General features: G+C 41.5%; 1 protein-coding gene across 5 annotated transcripts; it reads left to right on the top strand.

Annotated features, from left to right (window-relative positions):
* The first annotated feature begins 8099 nt into the window (after positions 1-8099).
* On the top strand, positions 8100-18486 carry LOC144686810 (RNA-binding protein 43-like). Of its 5 annotated transcripts, none has more exons than XM_078552548.1 (5): positions 8100-8290; positions 10987-11110; positions 11336-11550; positions 14223-14314; positions 16468-18486. In XM_078552548.1, the coding sequence occupies exons 3-5, from the start codon at positions 11358-11360 to the stop codon at positions 17446-17448; spliced, it is 1266 nt and encodes a 421-aa protein (XP_078408674.1). In that variant the 5' UTR covers positions 8100-8290; positions 10987-11110; positions 11336-11357; the 3' UTR covers positions 17449-18486. The 5 variants fall into 5 exon arrangements, with proteins under 5 accessions (XP_078408674.1, XP_078408672.1, XP_078408671.1 ...); XM_078552546.1 differs by having other exon boundaries at positions 14220-14314; XM_078552545.1 differs by having other exon boundaries at positions 8100-8380; positions 14220-14314.
* The last annotated feature ends 2267 nt before the right edge of the window (positions 18487-20753 follow it).

Below are 20753 nucleotides of genomic sequence, written 5' to 3'. Positions count from 1 at the left end.
TTCAAGGTATGATTCCGCAATAGATTCTGGAATACCTGTTAACGTGATAGCTTCCATCAACTTACAGGTACTGCATATGTCATTTGTAACACATTACACATGGTTAAAACATTCTAAAAAGCCAAGTTACATAAATAGATTTGTAACAGTGAATTGTAACATGCTGCAAATCCCTTTATCACATATATCACATTTACTTTTGAAAAAGCTTCTAAAGGTCAACATTGCATGAAAGTGACTTTTAAAACTTAAATACACCATGCTGCATAAGACCATAAGATGTAGGAGCAGAAGTAGGCCATTCAGCCCATTGAGCCTGCTCCACCATTCGATGAGATCATGGCTGATCTGATAATCCTCAACTCCACTTTCCTGCCTTTTCCCTGTCACCCTTGATTCCCTTACTGATTAAAAAATTGTCTATCTCAGCCTTGAATATACTTAATGGCACAGTCTCTACAGCCCTCTGCGGTAAATAATTTCACAGAGTCACTACCCTCTGAGAGAAGAAATTCCTCCTCATCTCTGTCTTAAATGTGCGACCCCTTACTCTCCCACAAGGGGGAACAACCTCTCAGCAACTACCCTGTCAAGCCCCCTAACAATCTTATATGTTTCAATAAGGTCACTTCTCATTCTTCTAAACTCTAATGAGTACAGGCTCAACCTACTCAACCTCTCCTCATAAGAAAATCCCTCCATCCCAAGGATCAACCTAGTGAACATTCTCTGGACTGCCTCCTCTGCCGGTATATCTTTCCTTAGATAAGGGGACCAAAACTGTTCACAGTATTCTAGGTGTGGTTTAATTAGTGCCTTGTATAATTTTAGGAAGACTTCTCTATTTTTATACTCCATTCTCTCTGAAATAAAGGCCAACATTCCATTTGCCTTCCTTATTACCTGCTGAACTTGTATGCTAGCTTTTTGGGATTCACGCACGAGGACCCCCAATCCCTCAGTGCTGCAGCTTTCTTCAGTCTTTCTCCATTTAAATAATATTGAGCTCCTCTATTCTTCCTGCGAAAGTGCATCACCTCACATTTTCCCACATTATATTCCATCTGTCAAGTTTTTTGCCCACTCACTTAATCTGTCTATATCCCTCTGTAGACTCTTTGTGTCATCCTCACCATTTGCCTTCCCATGTATTGTTGTGTCATCTGCAAACTTGGTGATAGTACACTCTCTTCCCTCATCCAAGTCATTAGTATATATTGTAAATAACTGTAGTCCCAGCACTGATCCCTGTGGCACTCCACTGGTTACAGGTTGCCAACCTGAATGCCCCCCTTATCCCAACTCTCTGTCAGCTATTAGTTAGCCAATCCTCAATCCATGCTAATATACTACCCCCAACACCATAGGCTCTTATCTTATTAAGTAGCCTTATGTGCGGTACCTTATTGAATGCCTTTTGGAGATCCAAATATATTACCTCACCTGGTTCTCCTTTATCTATTCTGCTTGTTACCTCCTCAAAGAATTCTGATAAATTTGTTAGGCATGATTTCCCCTTCATGAAGCCATGCTGACTCTGCTTGATTATATTATGCATTTCGAAATGCTCTGCTATTAATCCTTTATAATAGTCTAAAATTTTCCCAATAAACAAAGCCCTTTAAGACATGTTCTAAACAGCACATATATCATAAACATTGGCCAAAGACAGTAAGTTGTTAAATACATTTACATGGAACTTAGGTGATGATTTTCCTAGCTGTCTGGAAATGGACTGAGGTGGGAGGGCTGGCAATATGGTGGGGGGAGGCATCAAGAGGTGTTGTTGCTGAGGTTGCTGAGCTGCTGGCTCTCTGATTGGGCAGCAGCTCTTGGCGGTCTTAGTGGCAGCATGTTAATTGGCTGCCATCAGTAAAATGCCACCCAGGGTTCTGCTGCTAGCTGGAGCTGAGCAGGACTTGCTCCTGAGTGGCAAAATTTAGCCCATCGAGTCATTATGGAATAGAAGGAGGCCATTCAGCCCATTGAATACATGCCAGCTCTCTAAGCAAGAATATTTATATAATGCCAGTTTTTGAAAGTGTTCATGATTTTTGATGATGGTTTTCTGAGCTAAGAAATGGGCAGAATACAATGGTACTATATTCGATCATTCTTGTCTTCTCACAGCGGTGCTTCTCCTCTCTGCTTTGCCTGGTGCTCGAGGACTGCCTATAGAAATCAAATTCAAAAGCAAAATGACATACCCATGAATTTTAAATGTTTTGTTTTTAGGGAACAGCAATCCTAGCTTCCAAAGGGAAGTCAAACGTCAAGCAGAAAACAATGTTATTACTGCATGAAACAATTTTTATTAGTAGTAATTACAGAAATCTGATGACATCAGGGATTTTAGCTTGAAAACCTATGTTATACATAATGCAAGCACCATCAATGAATTGTTCATGCCAGATATAGTCTTTTTATATATAGTTTTTTAAAAAAAGAAATATAAGCAAAAGTTGGCTGAACTAGTAAAATAACCACTTTTTGGAAACTTCCTATGTGGATTATACATGACTGACTAGTCCAGAGAGGCCCTGGAATGTTGCACCAAAAATGGTGTCAAGGCCTACTTCAGACAGAGACACTTGAAAGGGAGAGATACAATGCAAAAGACTGAACTTTAATCTCCTGTGGTTGAGGAGCCAATAGTGACTGATTACCACATCTCAATAGAAACCATCTCCTATTGAGTTATATCTCAGAATTTGGAAATAGTCTGAGTTGAAAGAAAGCAGATTTTGGGTGAAAGACATGTTTGTCTTTTTCCCTTCCAGGAGTACACAAGGAAATGGGTTTAAAAAGTCAGCTGAAAACCTGATCTGTGTGCTCTAGTTCTGGTGTGTTAGTGTGTGCTGTGAAGGTTATAGTAGAAAAACAGCAACTAGACATCCCTGTAGCTTGCAGTTAAATGTCTATCACTCTTTCTGGCTGGAGGCAAGTCAGCAAAGTCACAGTCAAAAAGGAAACAGGGCAACTCCTTCAGCTAACCTGCAGAACCAAGTGTCTCCAAGCCAACTGCTCAACTGCCAATGTCAGATCTACCAGAATCACTCAACTTAATGGCTGCAACGTTTCATCATCTACTCCTCATGGGCAAGCCAAAGACTGATTCATATATCTTTATTAACTTTTACTTTTGGACTCAACTTCTCATTTCTGATCTGTGTGTATGTGTGTTACATTATTATTTTTTTTTTCCTCGGGTTTTTATTAACTAATAAACTTACTATTCCTTTGAATCAAGAAAACCTGATTAAATTGGCTCCTCCTAAAAACTAAATACATTTGGACTGGGAAAAAGTATCCATGAGGGAAGGGATCCCTTTTAAATTTAACCTTGTTGTGAGCAACAGTGGGGGTTGAATAAAAAAGGGGAGCCAGCTCATTTCTCCTCGCCCAGGAGTGTAACAATTTGGGGGAGCTCATCTGGGATCATAACAAATTGGGGGACCTCGCCTGGGGTCTGGCCGTAATAATGTTGACTGGGCAGGTCAGAAATATTCTTTTTGATGTAGGAACTATTATAATGTAGGAAACATGGCAGCCAATGTGCTCACAGTGAACTTCCACAAACAATGTGATAATGACCAGAAATTCTGTTTTTTGTGGTATTGATTAAGGGATAAATATTAGCCAGGATATTGGGAATAACTCCCCTGCTCTTCTTCAAAATAGTGCCATGGGGTCTTTTACATCTGCCTGTGAAGGCATGTAGAGCCTCTGTTTAACGTCTTCTCTGAAACATAGAAAATAGGGGCAGGAGTAGGCCATTCGGCCCTTCAAGCCTGCTATACTATTCAATATGATCGTGGCTGATCCTCTATCTCAACGGCGTACTCCCGTGCTTTCCCCATACCCCTTGATGCCTTTGGTGTCCAGAAATCTATCTATTTCCTTCTTAAATATATTCAGTGACTTGGTCTCCACAGCCTTCTGTGGTAGAGAATTCCATAGGTTCATGACCCTCTGAGTGAAGAAATTTCGCCTCATCTCAGTGCTGAATGACCTACCCTTTATCCTGAGACTGTGACCACTTGTTCTAGGCCTCCCAGCCAGAGGAAATATCAACCCTGCGTTCAGTCTGTCCATCCCTGTCAGAATTTTATGTGTTTCAATGAGATCCCCTCTCATTCTTCTAAACTCCAGTGAATACTGGCCTAGTCAGCCCAATCTCTCCTCGTACGGCAATCCTGCCATCCCAGGCATCAGTCTGGTGAAACTTCGCTGCGCACCCTCTATGGAAAGTATATCCTTTCTTAGGTAAGGAGACCAAAGCTGCACGCAATACTCCAGGTGCTGTCTCACCAAGGCCCTGAACAGCTGTAGTACGACATCCTTGCTCCTGTACTCAAGTTCTCTCGCAATGAAGGCCAACATGCCATTTGCCTTCTTAACTGCTTGCTGCACTTGCATGCTTGCTTTCAGTGATAGGTGTACAAGGATGCCCAGGCCCCTTTGTACATCAACATTTCCCAATCTATCACCATTTTAATAACACTCTGCCATTCTGTCTTTCCTGCCAAAGTGGATAACTTCATACTTATCCACGCTATACTGCATCTGCCATGTATTTGCCCACTCACTCAACCTGTCTAAATCACCCTGAAGCCTCTGAACACTCTCCTCATTGCTTACATTCCCATCAAGTTTTGTGTCATCAGCAAACTTGGAAATATTACATTTGGTTCCCTCATCCAAATCATTGATATATATTACGAATAGCTGGGGCCCTAGCACTGATCCCTACAGTAACCCATTAGTCACAGGCTGCCACTCCAAAAAGTAACCCGTTTATTCCTACTCTCTGTTTCCTGTCTGCATGCCAATATATTACCCCAATCCCATGTACTTTAAACACTAACCTCTTATGTGGAACTTTATCAAAAGCTTTCTGAAATCCAAATACACCACATCCACTGGTTCTCCCTTATCCATTCTGCTAGTTATGCCCTTAAAAAATTCCAATAGGTTTGTTAAACATGATTTCCCTTTCACAAATCCATGTTGACTTTGTCTAATCCTGTTGACATTTTCCAAGTGTTCTGTTATTACATCCTTTATAATAGTGGGGTTACATTTGCCACCCTCCAATCTGCTTGGGCTGTTCCAGAATCTATAGACTTTTGGAAGATGATAACCAATGCAGCGACTATTTCTATGGCCACACTTTCTTTAGTACCCTGGGATGTAGATCATCATGCCCTGGGAATTTATTGGCTTTCAGTCCCATTAATTTCACTAGCACTATTGATTTAATAATACTAATTTCCTTCAATCCCTCCTTCTCACTAGGCCCTTGGTTCCCTAGTATTTCTGGGAAGTTATTTGTGTCTGCCCCTGCGAAGACAGAACTATAGTAGTTGTTTAATTGCTGTCATTTCCTTGTTCTCTATTATAAATTGTCCCGTTTCAGACCGTAAGGGATCTACATTTGTCTTTATTAATATTTTTCTTTTTACATACTTATAAAAGCTTTTACAGTCCTCTATTATGTTCCTTGCAAGTTTACTCTCGTACTCTATTATTTCCCTCTTAATCAATCTCTTGGTCCTCCTTTGCTGAATTCTAAACTGTTCCCAATCCTCAGGCTTGCTACTTTTTCTAGCAACTTTATATGATTCCTCTTTGGATTTAATACTATCCTTAATTTATTTTGTTAGCCATGGCTGGGCCACTTTTCTTGTTGTGTTTTTGCACCAGAAAGGAATATATAACAGTTGCAATGCATACATTCATTCCTTAAATATTAGCCATTGCCTATCCATCATCATGCCTTTTAATGAAGTTTTCCAATTTAGCTTAGCCAACTCATGACTCATATCTTTGTAGTTTCCTTTGTTAACAATTAGGACCCTAGTTTCAGATTGGGCTACTTCATTTTCCATCCTAATGAAGAATTCTATCATGTTATGGTCACTGTTCCCTAAAGTGCCCCACACAACAAGATTATTAATTAACCCCTTCTCATTGCACATTACCAATCTAGGATAGCTTGTGCCCTAGTCCATTCCTCAACATATTCGTACACACTCCAGGAATTCAGTCACCACAGTATTATTGCTAATCTGGTTTGCCCAGTCTATATGTAGATTAAAGTCACCCATGATTACTGTAGCACCCTTGTTACATGCATCTCTAACTTCTTGTTTAATGCCATCCCCTACCTTATCACTACTGTTTAGAGGCTGATAGACAACTCCCACTAATGTTTTCCGCCCTTTGTTGTTTTTTAGCACCACCTAGGTTGATTCTACATCTAGACTTTCTGAGCCAATATCCTCTCTCACTATTGCACTGATTTCATCCTTAACTAACAACGCCACGCCACCATATCATACCCATTTACATCTATTTGAATTGTTAATTCATCTACCTTATTGCAAATGCTCCATGCATTCAGATACAGTGCCTTTAGACTTGTCTTATTAATGTTTTTACACATTTTTTTTGTGCTATGTCCCTATTTGTTGCTAGTCCTTCCACTTTTGCTTTCTACTTTTCTGTCTTTCATTCCTATCTTTGTTTCCCTCTCTTGTGTCTCCCTGCTCAGGTGCCCATCCACCTGCCAATCTAGTTTAAATCCTCCCCCATATTGCTAGCAAACACCCCTGCGAAGATATTGGTCCTACTGAGATGCAACACGTCCAGCTTGTACAGGTCCCATCTTCCCCAGAATTGGTCCCAATGCCCCAGGAATCTAAATCCCTCTCTCCTACACCATCTCTCCAATCACACATTCATCTGGTCTATTCCCCTGCTCCTGATCTCACTAGCAGGTGGCACTGGGAGTAATCCTGAGATTACTATCTTTGAGGTCCTGCTTTTTATTTCCTAGTTCCCTATATTCTGCTTTCAGGACCTCATCCCTCTTTTTACCTATGTCATTGGTACCGATATGGACCACAACCTCTGGCTGTTCACCCTCCCCCTTCAGAACTTGCTGCAGCCGCTGAGTGACATCCTTGACCCTGACACCTAGGAGCCAACATAACATCCTGGTGTCATGTCTCCAGCTGCAGACATGTCTATCTGCTCCCCTTATGATAGAATCCCCTATCACTATTGCTCTCCCACTTCCCACCCACCCCCCCACCCTACCCCCCACAACTGGTGCAGCTGAGCCACTCGTGATGCCACAGACTTGGCTCTCACTGCATTCCCCTGAGAAACCATCTCCCCTGGCAATATCCAAAATGGAAAATCTGTTGGAGAGGGAGGTGGACCCAGGGGACTCCTGCACTACCTGCCTCGTACTTTTACTCTGTCTGGCGGTCACCCATGCCCTTTCTGCCTGTGCACTCTTTACCTGCTGTGTGACCACACCTCAGTGTATGTTATCCACAAAGGTGTCATCCTTGTGGATGCTGCACAGTGACTCCAGGCGCAGCTTCAGCTCCGAAACAGATTTTGAGTAGCTGCAGCTGGAGATCCTTCCTGCACACATGGTCGCCCTGGACACTGGAAGTGTCCCTGACTTCCCACACCACACAGGAGGAGCATTCCAATTGGCCCAGTTGCCCTGCCATGACTTATCCTTAAATTACTCCCTTTGTTTTTACTTCCTCTAGTTTAGAGAATATTAAGTACAGAAGAAATACTTACCAGGTCTTAGTTACCAAGGCAAAAGCAAAAACAAAAATACCTGGAAAAACTCAGCAGGTCTGGCAGCATCCAGGTGAAATGTAAGCTGGTTTAAGGGGCGGGGGTGGGGGGGGAGAGGTGGGACAAGTAGAACTGGATAGAGGGCCAGTGATAGGTGGAGATAGCCAAAAGATGTCATATAAAATGTCATAATGTTATATAAGATTTCATAAAAGATGTCATATGTTAGATAATATCACCACCTTCAACACCTCTTTGTCCTTTTGTCTATGACATCTTTTGGCAATCTCCACCTATCACTGGCCCTCTATCCAGCTCTACCTGCCCCACCCCACCCTTAAACCAGCTTATATTTCACCTCTTTTCTATTTTTACTTAGTTCTGTTGAAGAGTCATACGGGCTGTGCTCCTCTCTGCAGATGCTGCCAGACCTGCTGAGTTTTTCCAGGTATTTTTATTTTTACACTGTGAACACAATTGTTTGCAGTGCTGAGGGGGTTGATAGCCTGTGCACAGTTGCATATCCCAGCCTGCACGGCGCTGTATCACTCCAGCCACAGTAGTGCAGGCTGCAGGAGAGGTGTCTGGGAAGTGACTTGCGTTCGAGTTATACAGTTGCCGTGGGCTTCAGCTGAAAGCTCGGGTTAAATTCGGCGAACTGCGTTAACTGTGAACGCTGTCGGCAAGTATAATAAAAAAATCTGCGTGTGCACGAATAAGTCTGGGCCAGGCGGCAACACGCTGGACATTGCACCTAACAACAGACCCAGATGTAGGAACTTTAAAACAATAGAAACAAGCAACAATTTGAGTCGGGTGTAAACTCCTTTTGCCGTCTTCGGATAGATTCAAGGTTGTTTATCGGGTGACTTTACGAAAATAGGATTTGGGTTTTCAGCAACCGTCGAAGTATTTTTTTTTTGGTTTCGGTTTTGTTCCTTCGTTGTAATTGGCTGACAGCACTGAGAGTATCTTTGCATTGCAGAATGTTATAGCACAGGAGGAGGCCACTTGGCCCATTGCGCCTGTGCTGTCTCTTTGAGAGTGTTATCTAATTAGTTCACCCTCTTGCGCTTTCCCTAATAGCCCTGTAAAGTTTGTTTTCTTGCTATTTTCAACTATTTATCCAAGTAATTATAGGAACTTAACCCTCAAGTGCCAGCCTTGGCTCAGCTTTGAGTCAGAAAGCAGGTTAAAGTCCAACCCTTAGTGATTCAAGCACAAAAATCTAGACTGGCACACCAATGCAACTATTCTTTCCCCCATGCCACCTTCTCAACAACTCCTCCCCTGCTGCTTAACACTTGCCCCGCCCTCCACTCAACAACCCCTCTCCCCACAAATTTTCTACTTTGGGGTTGCACTAACTGTGTAGCATCAAAATGGGGTCACAGTAGGAAAAAGTTTTGGAAGCACTGGCTATGTTTCCTTCTTTGTCAAGGTTTGTTTATAGGTTCCCCAATAAACAAATGTACCCTGTATCAAAAGACATGAAGTGCCTCAAGGTTTTTTTTTACATTTATTGATGTAAATTTTACAGAGAGGACCATCGCTGTATCAGGTTTTCCTGAGGACATTCTTCCTAACACTGTGATGACTGACAAACTCACCATTCACTTCTTAAGGCCAAGGAATGGCGGTGGTGAGGTGGAGAGTGTCAAATCAAATATTTCTCTATTGCCTTGATAAAAATATAAATATGGTAAAAAATAAAATATGGATACATTGGATTCAATGATCATGATCTTGTAGTTATCTATGAGAAAGAAGTTATGTCCATACTTGTACAGTAATTGTTTCCTGCCCACTGTCTTAGAAACTATCTAGAGGGTGTTATAAAGCAGATTATTTTTTGTGGCCTGTGAATAAGGAAACTAAGAATGGTGCATACTGTGTGTCTAATAGACAAAGTCTATTGTATAATAAACAGTTCAGTCTACAAATCAAATGTTCCTAGATCTTTTCAGGTGCAGTGATAACTTGTGTTGATATGGTGTCTTTTAACGTAGCAAAGCATCTCAAGCCACTTAAACAGTGAGATTACCGCTAAGAAGAATTAGGAGGGACATTAGAGGAAGTGGCCAAAGCATTGTCAAAGAACAGTTTTAGGGAGAGAGTCCCTGAGTGTGGGGGTTAAGATGACTGAAGGTTCTATCATTGATGGTGGAGCTGAGAGATGGGGAAACGTGCAATGCTGGACTCGAGGAGACTGCAAGGTTGGGTATCAGTGGGGTGACGGAGAGCTGAGGATGAGGATTTTGAAGCCAGCGCATTAGGGAAGAGGGAATGATTGGAGTTTGGAAATGGTCAGCTGAGCAAGATTTTGTGGGTTGCAATCTGGTATGAATTGAAGTTATTGTAGAGTGGACACCAGGGATGAGAGCATTGGAAAAGCCTAGAGGTGAAAAGATGGGAATGTGAATTTCTGGGACACTTGGTGGTGAGGTGTGTGGGGAGAGTGGACGGGCTCGGAATGAGTGACGTTTGGGTGGTGAAAGCAGGCACTCTTAGTGATGGACTGGATGTGAGGTTTCAAACCCAGAGAAGAGTTGACCATGATTAAGGCTGTGCATTATCACATCGAGTATACATGCACAAAGAGATTGTCATTAGGCTCGAGGAAGTGGATTGTCTGCTTGTGGTTTATGTCAAGAAGATATAATAATGTCTGTAATGATATTGAAAATTATCTTTAAAATAGAGTTTAGTGGTGTGTGTGTGTGTTAATTGGATTAAAGCCAGCTGGTCTAGAGGCTTTGATGTAGAGAGGAGAAGTAGGTTTGAAATGTTTATTATGTAAACATGGAGTTAATTTGCAATTTTTCTTTAAACAAACTAGTGTAACTTGGATTGAAAGAGAGGGAGTGAAATATTACACCTAACTAGGTGAAGCTCAGGAACAGTGTGTTTGTTTATTTTCCCCAAGGATTACTAATAAAGTGGGTATTATGAAAGGGTCGTCTTATTAGAAGAGGTGAAGTTCAATAGAGATAGTGATACAATGAAAATTTGCTTTCAAAGTGAAACATATGTACAAAGGAAGAGAAAGCTTTTGGTAAAAAGGAGAGGGAGTCTAAGATCTAAAGCCTCCAGCCTGTAAGCCTCAAGCCGCTGTCTGGCAAGGATCCAGAGCTGAAAGAAACTCATAGTATAATTTTGTAGACATATGTATGTGCTTACAATCTTTCTTGTATTACTAAATGTTTAATTTAGTTTTATAAAAACCTCATGAGACTCAGTGGTCTTATTACTACTGAATTCAAAGCCTGCATCTCGAAACATACAAATTGCAAAATGGGTTATGACAGTTGTTTCAAGTTTCCCTCTTGGATTTGAACAGCTCAGCGTTTACCATCGCTGTGTCATAATATTTACTAGGATGCCTTCAGAGATGAGTCTGGCGGATCCACAACTTGCTGTCTGACGTCGTGACAAATCAAATTCAGTATTGTTGAGAGTGCTGACCATATTTAAGGATAACATCACAGCATAAATAATACAGGTAAACGGTATTCTTTTGATCATGGTACAGAAATATCCAGCTTTTATTATCTTCTGTGATTAATCTTTGGTCACAAATTTTACTCTACTACAAAACGCTAGTGAGCAGCGGTTAATTGTAAAATGTGAATGGTTCATGTCAGCAGCTATTAATGAAGTGGGACTCAGCCTTGAGATGACCTGCTTTATGTATCACAATGAAATATTGCTTTTTGTATTTTCACAGTGCCCTGGGCTCCCCTGAGAGAATGGAATCAAACTGGGCGGAGAGGACCATCGCTGTATCAGGTTTTCCTGAGGACATTCTCCCTAACACTGTGATGGCTGACAAACTCACCATTCACTTCTTAAGGCCAAGGAATGACGGTGGTGAGGTGGAAAGTGTCACATATCCAGCAGATGCCCCTGGCATTGCCTATGTCACCTTCGAAAAGGAGGAAGGTAACTTGCCAAACCCATGAACTGATGAAAATATTATCAGTGTGTGATGATCTCTACCTCATGGAAATGCCTCAAAATACAGATGAGTTATCCATGGTGTTGCCACCGAAAGTCACGGCAAAGTGAATTTTCTTTAGAGTCCATTAGTGATGTTGTATAGGCATAAATATGAGGATTCACTGCTTTTGGAGAAAATCTGTCTAGTGTTAGAATGGTGCAGCTGCAGGTGTCAATGAATGGCAATGCAGAGAGTGTGTGACATACATTGTAAATTTACTGTATTATAGAATAGGCCACGTCAGATTGACAGAACTCATACGTTTTCTCATTCAATGCATTCAGTGAGAAAGACAGGTCAGGCTGTTGTGTTCTAGGAAATACTGTGTTCATAGTCTATGTTTGCTTCTCACCTCAGTGAGACTTCTACTAAGCGAATTGTTAGTTTTTTTGTGACCCTTAATGTGGTCTTACTTATATAAATATACACTTTGGAGTCTGCATCTCAGACTGTGTCCTTAAGTGAATGCTGTGATCCAGTGTAGGCCTTTACCTGCCCACTACTGAGGTAATTTGTGGCCTGTCCATGGATTTTGAAGACTCTCTTTCATCGTCCTTTTGCTTATTGCTTATAATGTGCCTTAATATGTCTTTTGGATCTGTGCAGTATATAGGGTGTGAAGAAATATGAACTATTTACTGTACACAAAAGCCTCTTATAAAATGGAGGAGTTAATTTAGATGAAAGGCAGGCACTGTGCTATTAAGGCAAGTCTGTTTGAAAGTCTGGTTTTAGCACCTAATTTTGCTCCTAATTGTTGATTATCAAAATTTGAACTTGCCTAGATGTGCTAAAACAGATACCTGTGGGTTTAGCACTCAAATGTTGTTTAGACAGAATTTTCATCGAGCAGTATGTGTGGGCTCCTTGCACACGCTTCCACTGAAGGTGTTAAGTGTCTGGCTGGTGCACAGCAGCACAGTGCAGGCTGGCTCAGGGACCAAAAGCGAGGGCACACAGGTTCTTGGATGTGGCACTGGCGGTACTGGTAGAGGAGGCCCATACAAGGAGGGATGTCCTGCACCTGCAAGAGAATGGAATTTTAAAAATATTCTTCTATGGGATGCGGGCTTCGTTGGCTGGGCCAGCATTATTGCCCATCCCTAGTTGCCCCTGAAAAGGTGGTGGTGAGCTGCCGCCTTGAACTGCCACAGTCCATGTAGTGCAGGAACACCCACAGTGCTGTTAGGAAGGGAGTTCCAGGATTTTGACCCAGCAACGCTGAAGGATAAGTGACATATTTCCAAGTCCGAATGGTGAGTGACTTGGAGGGGAACTTCCAGATGGTGTTCCCATCTATCTGCTGCCCTTGTTCATCTAGGTGGTAGTGGTCTTGGGTTTGGAAGGTACTGTTGAAGGAGCCTTGGTGAGTTCCTGCAGTGCATCTTGTAGATGGTACACACTGCAGCTACTGTGCGTCGCTGTTGGAGGAAGTGAATGTTTGTGGATGTGGTGCCAATCAAGCGGGCTGCTTTGTTCTGAATGGTGTGGGAGGCAAGTAGGGAGCATTCCATCACACTACTAACTTGTGCCTTGCAGATGGTGGACAGGCTTTGGGGAGTCGGGAGGTGAGTTACTCATAGCACGATTTCTAGCCACTGACCTGCTCTTGTAGCCACAGTATTTATATGGCTAGTCCAGTTCAGTTTCTGGTCAATGGTAACCCCCAGGATTTTGATAGTGGGGGATTCAGTGATGGTAATGCCATTGAACATCAAGGGATGATGGTTGGACTCTCTCTTGTTGGAGATGGTCATTGCCTGGCACTTGTGTGGCGCGAATGTTATATGCCACTTGTCAGCCCAAGCCTGGCTATTGTCCAGGCCTTGCTGCATTTGGACATGGACTGCTTCAGAATCTGAGGAGACGCGATTGGTGCTGAACATTGTGCAATCATCAGCGAACATCCCCACTTCTGACCTTATGATGGAAGGAAGGTCATTGATGAAGCAGGCCCAAGGAATCCACCTTGCCCTCCAGTCTCTCTCTCTCTCTCTCGCTGAAGCAGCTGGTGATACTCTGTGTGGCCTCATGTCGTCTTCCCATTTGTTGGCCATGGGGACCCTCTAGCAAGGTGCCAGAGCAAGCACTCCCTTTCTCCTGGTGATTCAATATTGTGTTCAATGAGGTAGAATAGCACAGAGCATTTCCAGAATAAATGTTGATCGAAAGTTGGTGAAGCCTTGACAAAGTCCCCCAGAAAGCCTCCTGATATGTTTCAAAGTCCTCTTCAAACCCCCGGCAGCAAGCGGATAGTGAAACGTGAGCATGCCTTTTAATTAGTGCCAAAAATTCCCAGCATTGACTTGTTTACTCCAGTTCAACTGGTCATTGTGAGGAGAGGTAGTTTATTGAAGTGTTAGCCACCTAAATGGCATGCAGCCTCCTTCATGAGGGCAAGCAGGCAGTTAAATTGTCAGTCAGCTCCTTAATGATCCTCTGGGCAGTTGTATAGTGCTAGTTTCAATTGCTTTACCAAGATGGTGTCTTGACTGAAGGCAGGCAAGACTGATGTTGCAGCTTAAAACCTCACCCTGGCCACCTCTTTACCTCCCTGGTGCCTACTCAAAGGTTATTTGTTATGGTAAAAGTGCAAACTTTTGTTTTCAAGTAGCGAACATTGTGCTGAGAAAGAAGGAGCAAGTGCTTGAAGACAAACAGCTCCCAATGAAATATCCATTGAAAGTTTCACAGAATAATGTGCAAGTAAGTGTATGCTGCTGACAGTGACCCAGCCCTTGGCTTTTTGGTCCTCCCAATGCCTTGATTTAACATTCTCATCCTTTTATTCAAATGCTTCCATGGCCTCACCATTCCCCCACCCCATTCCTGATGCCCCCACCTCTCTAATCTGCACCAGCTTTATGACATTCCAGGAACTCCTTTCATCTTACCATTGGCAACTATGCCTTCAGTCATCTAGGCCCTAAGCTTTGGAACTCCCTCCCTAAACCTCTCTGCCTCAGTCTTTGTCTACTTCTTTGAGCAAGTGTTTAGTCATGAATTCTAGTAACTCTGTGTCAATGTGTGAAGTGCCTTGGGTTGTTTTCCTACATTAAAGACACTATTTAACAACCAGCTATTTTTCATTATTTAACATCATAGGCTAAACAGAGCTTTAGTTTGATTGGAGAGCACCAATGGCATGAAATAAGAAAAGAAAATTATTTACAAACTTGTACAGCAAACCTGATATGTAAATGTCTTTGCACACTGTACCAGGAGATGGTGTTATATGGTTTCGATGGTGTTTTGGGTGCAATGGACCTCTCGTGTAGTGTACACTTTTATGGCAGCCTTTATCAGAGGAATTTTAAATTTAAAAAAAAAAATTGCTATGTCATTGTCTTTTTTATGTGTCTCAGCCCATCTTGCAGGACAAGGCTGCTGCATTGTTCATTTTAATTATCTCTCTATTCTTTGTCCTTCATTGACCTGGAATTTCCAAAGTGGTTGCACTCAGAGATGTGCTCATTCTGCCGGTGTCATTTTACACCCACGTTTCCTGCCAAACCCAGTAGAAAATACCTGAACACAAAATGGGCATAGGTCAACGTAACAATTGGTGCCCAAGGAAGAAGCTGAACTTGCACCATATATTCCTTCTTTACAAATGAAAATTAAAGTTTCAGCACATTCAACCACCATTCAGACACTTTAGGTACAGTTTGTTTAAGAGCCTGCCAGTTTTTCAGTTTTTAATGCGGCTCATACTTGTGTCATAAAATACATTGAAGAGAAAGCATAAAGCACAGAGCAGGTCTCAGTAATGTTGATTTTGAAAAGACACACGAGACAAAACGCAACACCAGAAGAATGATTTTATTTCCTGTTACACCTGAAAATCTGGTATCAGTTTTGAGAGGCCCTGGGTGAGTGCACTTTCAGGAAGCTGGTATTTCGGACAAGGCCTGTTTTACGAGCAGAGAGATTGATGAAAGCCATAAAAGATTGAGCAGGTTTGGGTCTGTTGCCCCCATGACCATTCTAGGGATCATTGCCCACCTGACTACATACAGCAGCATCCAGAATTTCTGATTTATGATGAGACGTGGAGTAACAAGGTTTTAAAATCATATGGTAGGGCTCACAAATAATTCTAATTTTATAATAGAGGGAATATATGGAAACAGGCTGCTCGGATCAGCTGACCCAGGCCAGTGTTTATGCCCCTTACGAATCTCCTCTTCGTCTAAACTTGTAATGCTGCTGGGAGTCTTTAAGTTGTTCAGATGAAAACCTGATTCCATGCCCCATGCTCCCCTTTATTGTTGGAACAATAAACAAGTCTGGTGCAAATTAATGAGCTTCAAATTTTCCAACTCAATCAGTGGAAGTGAGAAGGGAATATAGCCTCAGCAACTGCAAACTACCTCATTGAAGTTGCAGCTGTAACATCTCAATCAGTGTTAAAAGTAAGAAAACCAGCCTGGAATTATCAGGGAAGTTTTATTACTGTATTGCAAATGAATGATCAAACTGGTAAATTGGAACGCGCACCTGCAATGTTGTTACATTGCTTAATGGTGGAAACGTAAGCTGCTGTTATAAATTTTGTACTCTTTTGTGATTGTGTGTTTAAGCACCTGAACTAACTGCTGGGATTGACGGTGATTGCTCATTCTCTGGTCTATTGATATATTTTTCCATGCCTCCTCTCTGTGCTGTACCTCTCTCCGATTAGTTGAACTCTCCCAGTTGAAGTGTGGTGTTCACAGTCTGCAAGAAGAACTGTGTCCTGCCATACTTTATTGTTGCCACTAATCCTGTGATATGTAAATTTATACGGCCCACTTTATATTGCAATAGAAACTACTACTATTTCGCAACTAATAGGTTAAATGTTTTGCTTTTCGCAGATCTTTACACAGGTCTCAGTTGACCTGGACTTATCGATATTCGGTAGCACATCAAAGTTGGTAACAGAACTTGAAAGCAACAATAAAAGCTTACAGTTTTCCAGGTGTCCCGATGGAAGGATCCACGTTGAGAGTTCCTTCTCAGCAATGAAGGAACTGAGGAAAGATCTTCAGAGGAGAATAGATGAATTTCAAGTATTCCCGAGTCCAGTGTTGAAATCTGGAATAAGTGCCTCAGGAAGGAAGTTCGTAAGCCATACATCTGAGGATGCAGCTCAGGTGACTGAGCCTCAAAAACTTGCAGCCTCAGCGAGCTACGGAGCCAGGGATGTCTTGCATCCTGGTTTATTTGAGGAAGAATCAACAGTTATTCTAGATACAGATATTTTTGACTACATTGATAAGTTTTGTAACGACCAGTGTGAAGAACTATTCAGGAAAAATTGTGTGAGAGCTGAGGTGACATATCGTGATGTGATAACGCTTCTCCAGCTGAAAAAAGCTCATGACCAATGTGAACCATCTCAGCTGAAGACAGCCAAGTTAGGAATAGAAAAGTTAATCAATCAAATGCAGCAATTATTGGTCAGTGAAAAAATTAGATTGGACAGAGGCAGTGGGCAGAACAAAATTTTGGAGATATGCCGGGAAACTATGCAATGCATCCCGACAGTTTTGGTTCGCAATATTGATGAGTACGTGATTCTTATTGGCAGTTCTCAACATTGCAGCCAGTTCAAGAAGGAAGTGGAAGAGAGGATTAAGGCTGTGGAGTCAATATTGAATCCAATGTCCAGTGGGCATTCAAGTATTCTGAATGCAACTGGACACTTCTGTCATTTTGGCCAAAGTTTAGGTTCAAATGCTGCGCATGGACTGTGTGTCCCCAGTGGAAGTGAGTGCAGCCTTAATCAAAACAGCCACTTTGGTCAACATATGAAGAGTCAGGAGTATAGCAGGGGTGATTCACATGGGAAGTAGAGAAGCTCACGAGATGTAGGTGCGTTAGCCAGTGGACCACCATCTTTGCCAGTATTGGGGATGAGCTCGAGTACCATACAGGACAGACAGTTAAAAGATACTTCAAGGTCTGAAAAATCTTCAAGAAGTATGCCCTATCATTCTTTTGATTGAATAAATCACTGTAGTTTATTTGTTCTTTGTGCATGGCACAGTTTTATACAGTATGTGCAAGGAAAAATATCTGACAATTCATTTACAACTATCGCTGTATGGGTTATGTGTGCCCTGGCATCAACTCCAGTGCATGGGTTCTATAAAGTGCCTACGTTATAGCCGTAAACAGAACAGGGGAGCCAACATAAAGTGTAACAAAAGCTGTGTTCGTTATAGAGGGCCAATAATCAGATCTCGCAGCGCTTGTATAAATGAACCATTATCAGGTGCGGGGTTTCTATGCAGGTACCATCTCCGATATTGCCCAGTGCATACTGTGTGTGAAACTAGTGCCACTGTAGAGCTAGGAAAGGCTGCTTTCTGGGCCACTTGTGTGTTGAGTGTAAATTCTTGGGTTGGCACTGCCACTTTTTGAATCATGGTGAGTTGGGGGCCAATCAGTCTGTAATCATTTTATATTGAAATTCTAAGAGTTAAGTTTTTTTGCAATTTGCACTTGTAAAATAATTTGTACATCCTGCTAACTATTTATGTCTTGCTGGCCATCTTGACATTTTAAAAAAAATGTTTGTTGCCTTAGCTTTTTTTTGGGCATCTAATGATAATGTTAAAACCCATAAGCAGCAGCTAAGCAGTTCTTCTGATTAAGGATTTGTCTTTGAGTTCAAAGCTATTACATTGAAACTAGTGCCAATGAGAATACTTTATTAGGCTGCAAAGTTTCTTGTATGGAATATAATGCTGCTCGTGTACTGTGCTAAGTAATGTATTTTCAGAAAGGAAGAGATGTCTATGTCAATCTTAATGTATTTCTGTTTCTGTACATGCATTAAATTATAGTTGACATTCCTGTTGTTAAAATACTCTGTATATGGTATAATTTTTTAAAAAAAATGAAATTCAAAAAGGAATATACAGCAAGTTACATTTATAGAGTGCCTTTAAAAGAGTGTTTTCAAATAAAATTTAACACTAAGCCAAATAAGAAATTGGGGCAGGTGACTAAAAGCTTGGCCAGAATGGTGGGTATTAAGGAGCATCTTAAAGTAGGAAAGCGAGGTAGAGGGAGAGAGAAATTTAAGGATGGAATACTAGAACTTTGGGTCTTGGCAGCTGAAGTGGTGAAGTGATTGAAATCACAGATGCTCAAGAAGTCAGAATTGAGGAGTACAGAGACCTTGGAGGGTTGTGAGGCTGGGGGAGATTGTGGAGATATGGAGAGGTCAAGCGATAAAGGGATTTCAAAACAAGGATGCGAATTTCAAAGTAGAAGTGATGTTGCCTAACCAGCAACCAATGTTGGTCAGTGAGCACAAGGGTGATGGGTGAATGGGGTGAGTTAGGATGTCAGCAGCAGAGTTTTGGATGACCTCAAGTTTATGGAGGGTGGAGTGGTTGAGGCTGGCCAAAAGTGCATTGGAATAGTCAAACCTAGGCATGGATGAGGTTTTCAGCAGCAGATGAACTGAGGCAGGGGGTGGAGGTAGGCGGTCTTAGTGTTGACACTGATAGGTAGCTGCAACTCACTTGGGTTAAATATGACACCAGGGTTGTGAACAGTCTGGTTCAGGCTTAGGCAATTCCCAGGGCAAGAGATGGAGTCAGTGGCTAGGGCTAAGGAATGGAGTTTGTAACAGGGACTTAAGACAGTGGGTTCGTTCTTCCCAGTATTTAGTTGGAGGAAAGTTCTGTGCACCCAGTATGGGATATCAGGAAAGCACCCTGATAATTTAGTGTGGTGAGGTCACGAAATTATGATGAGGTGGAATTGGGACGTTGTCAGTGTTTATGTGGAAAGAGAGCGTACAAAAACAGTTTCAATAATGGCCTCTTTGCTGCATTATTTTTTAATATATTTGCAGTTCTTATATTTAGTATCATTTTCTGCAGATTGCAGTTATTGGTTAGACTAAAACACATTGTACATTCTGATTATGGCACTGTGATTATGGCATTGTGAGTATCAAGAATAGAACAAGATGAAAACTATTGCAAAGATTCTTTATAATGCTCACTTTTCTGTTGTGTGTTATTTAATAGTTTTTGTTTTGCCACAAACCCTGTGTATTTGTTTTTCATTACAAACTTGACAGTTCAAACAGCATCAACTGGAAATGTATCTAATAATTGCAACAATGCTGCTGTTACACATCCCAATACAACACAGCCAAGAAACCGTCAATAATAAATACAGATGATTCAAACCCTGTACAAAGTGCGGTCATTGTAGGTGAGTGAGTGAGAATACTTCAGTCAGAACAAAGTGATTGTCTTTTTGTTGTCGTGCCTATAATATATTAAAAGCCTTGTATATGAACACAAACATCCCAATGAATGCTGCACTTCCTGTTGCACTTTCCCCATCATATGGACAATATCTTGCTAAGGTAAAACCCTACATCCCCCAACTCAAAGTGAACAGCACCACAGGAAACCTGCTGCAGCGACTTAACGGAAGACATTGGATGAGGAATAAGCATTTGTCCCATTGGGATTCATACCCCAATATTCTTTATAGCATCCAGCCATGTCTTGAACACAACCTTGCTATTGTCCTGGGTGTTATTTTGAAGATTTAGCACTCCATGAGTGAAGAAGTCCTCCTTGATGCTGCTTTTGAATTTACTTTTCATTTTCCAATCATATCCTTGGAGCAAAAGGTTTTTATCTTTGTAAATGTTAAACTGAAGTAAATATTTGTACCATACTGGTAGAAATAATCTTCATTTGCATCATTTACTGTGTCAGTTTATTTCTTGACTCTGTGATCACACCCACAAGTTAGCTGTTTTACATGAGGAAAGAAGATCCATCTGGTTTTTGCTGTCTTCTCATTGCACAGAAATACTGTGATTTGGAGATGACATGGGTGGTTATCAAACCTTATTGATAGTACCAAAGCAATAAGCCTGACAAACTGTAAATAAGAACATAGGGGGAAACTGATATGGGCATATATGTGATAACTATAGTTTAATATAGACAAATGCAATTGAACCTACAACCTTTTGAGTTGAATGGCAGCATGCTACTGTTAAAATAGCTCTGACCCTGTACAGGGACAAATAAGGGAAGTATAATCTAATTGGTATAATTCTTAATGCAACAGAGAACAGAGTAATTTAGAGGTGTGAATATATAGGTATTTA

Source organism: Cetorhinus maximus, chromosome 11, assembly GCF_964194155.1.
Source record: "Cetorhinus maximus chromosome 11, sCetMax3.hap1.1, whole genome shotgun sequence".
Lineage (NCBI taxonomy): Eukaryota > Metazoa > Chordata > Chondrichthyes > Lamniformes > Cetorhinidae > Cetorhinus > Cetorhinus maximus.
The sequence above is the reverse complement of the archived record's forward strand: the minus strand, read 5'-3'. Positions and strand labels throughout refer to the sequence as shown.

What these genes read in the sequence shown, in the direction of transcription:
- LOC144686810 (XM_078552546.1), top strand. Translation starts at nt 11,358, where the DNA reads ATGGAATCAAACTGGGCGGAGAGGACCATCGCTGTATCAGGTTTTCCT. An exon ending in CACCTTCGAAAAGGAGGAAG is followed by an intron (nt 11,551 to 14,219) that starts GTAACTTGCCAA and finishes TTTGTTTTCAAG; the next exon opens with TAGCGAACATTGTGCTGAGA. An exon ending in TTTCACAGAATAATGTGCAA is followed by an intron (nt 14,315 to 16,467) that starts GTAAGTGTATGC and finishes TGCTTTTCGCAG; the next exon opens with ATCTTTACACAGGTCTCAGT.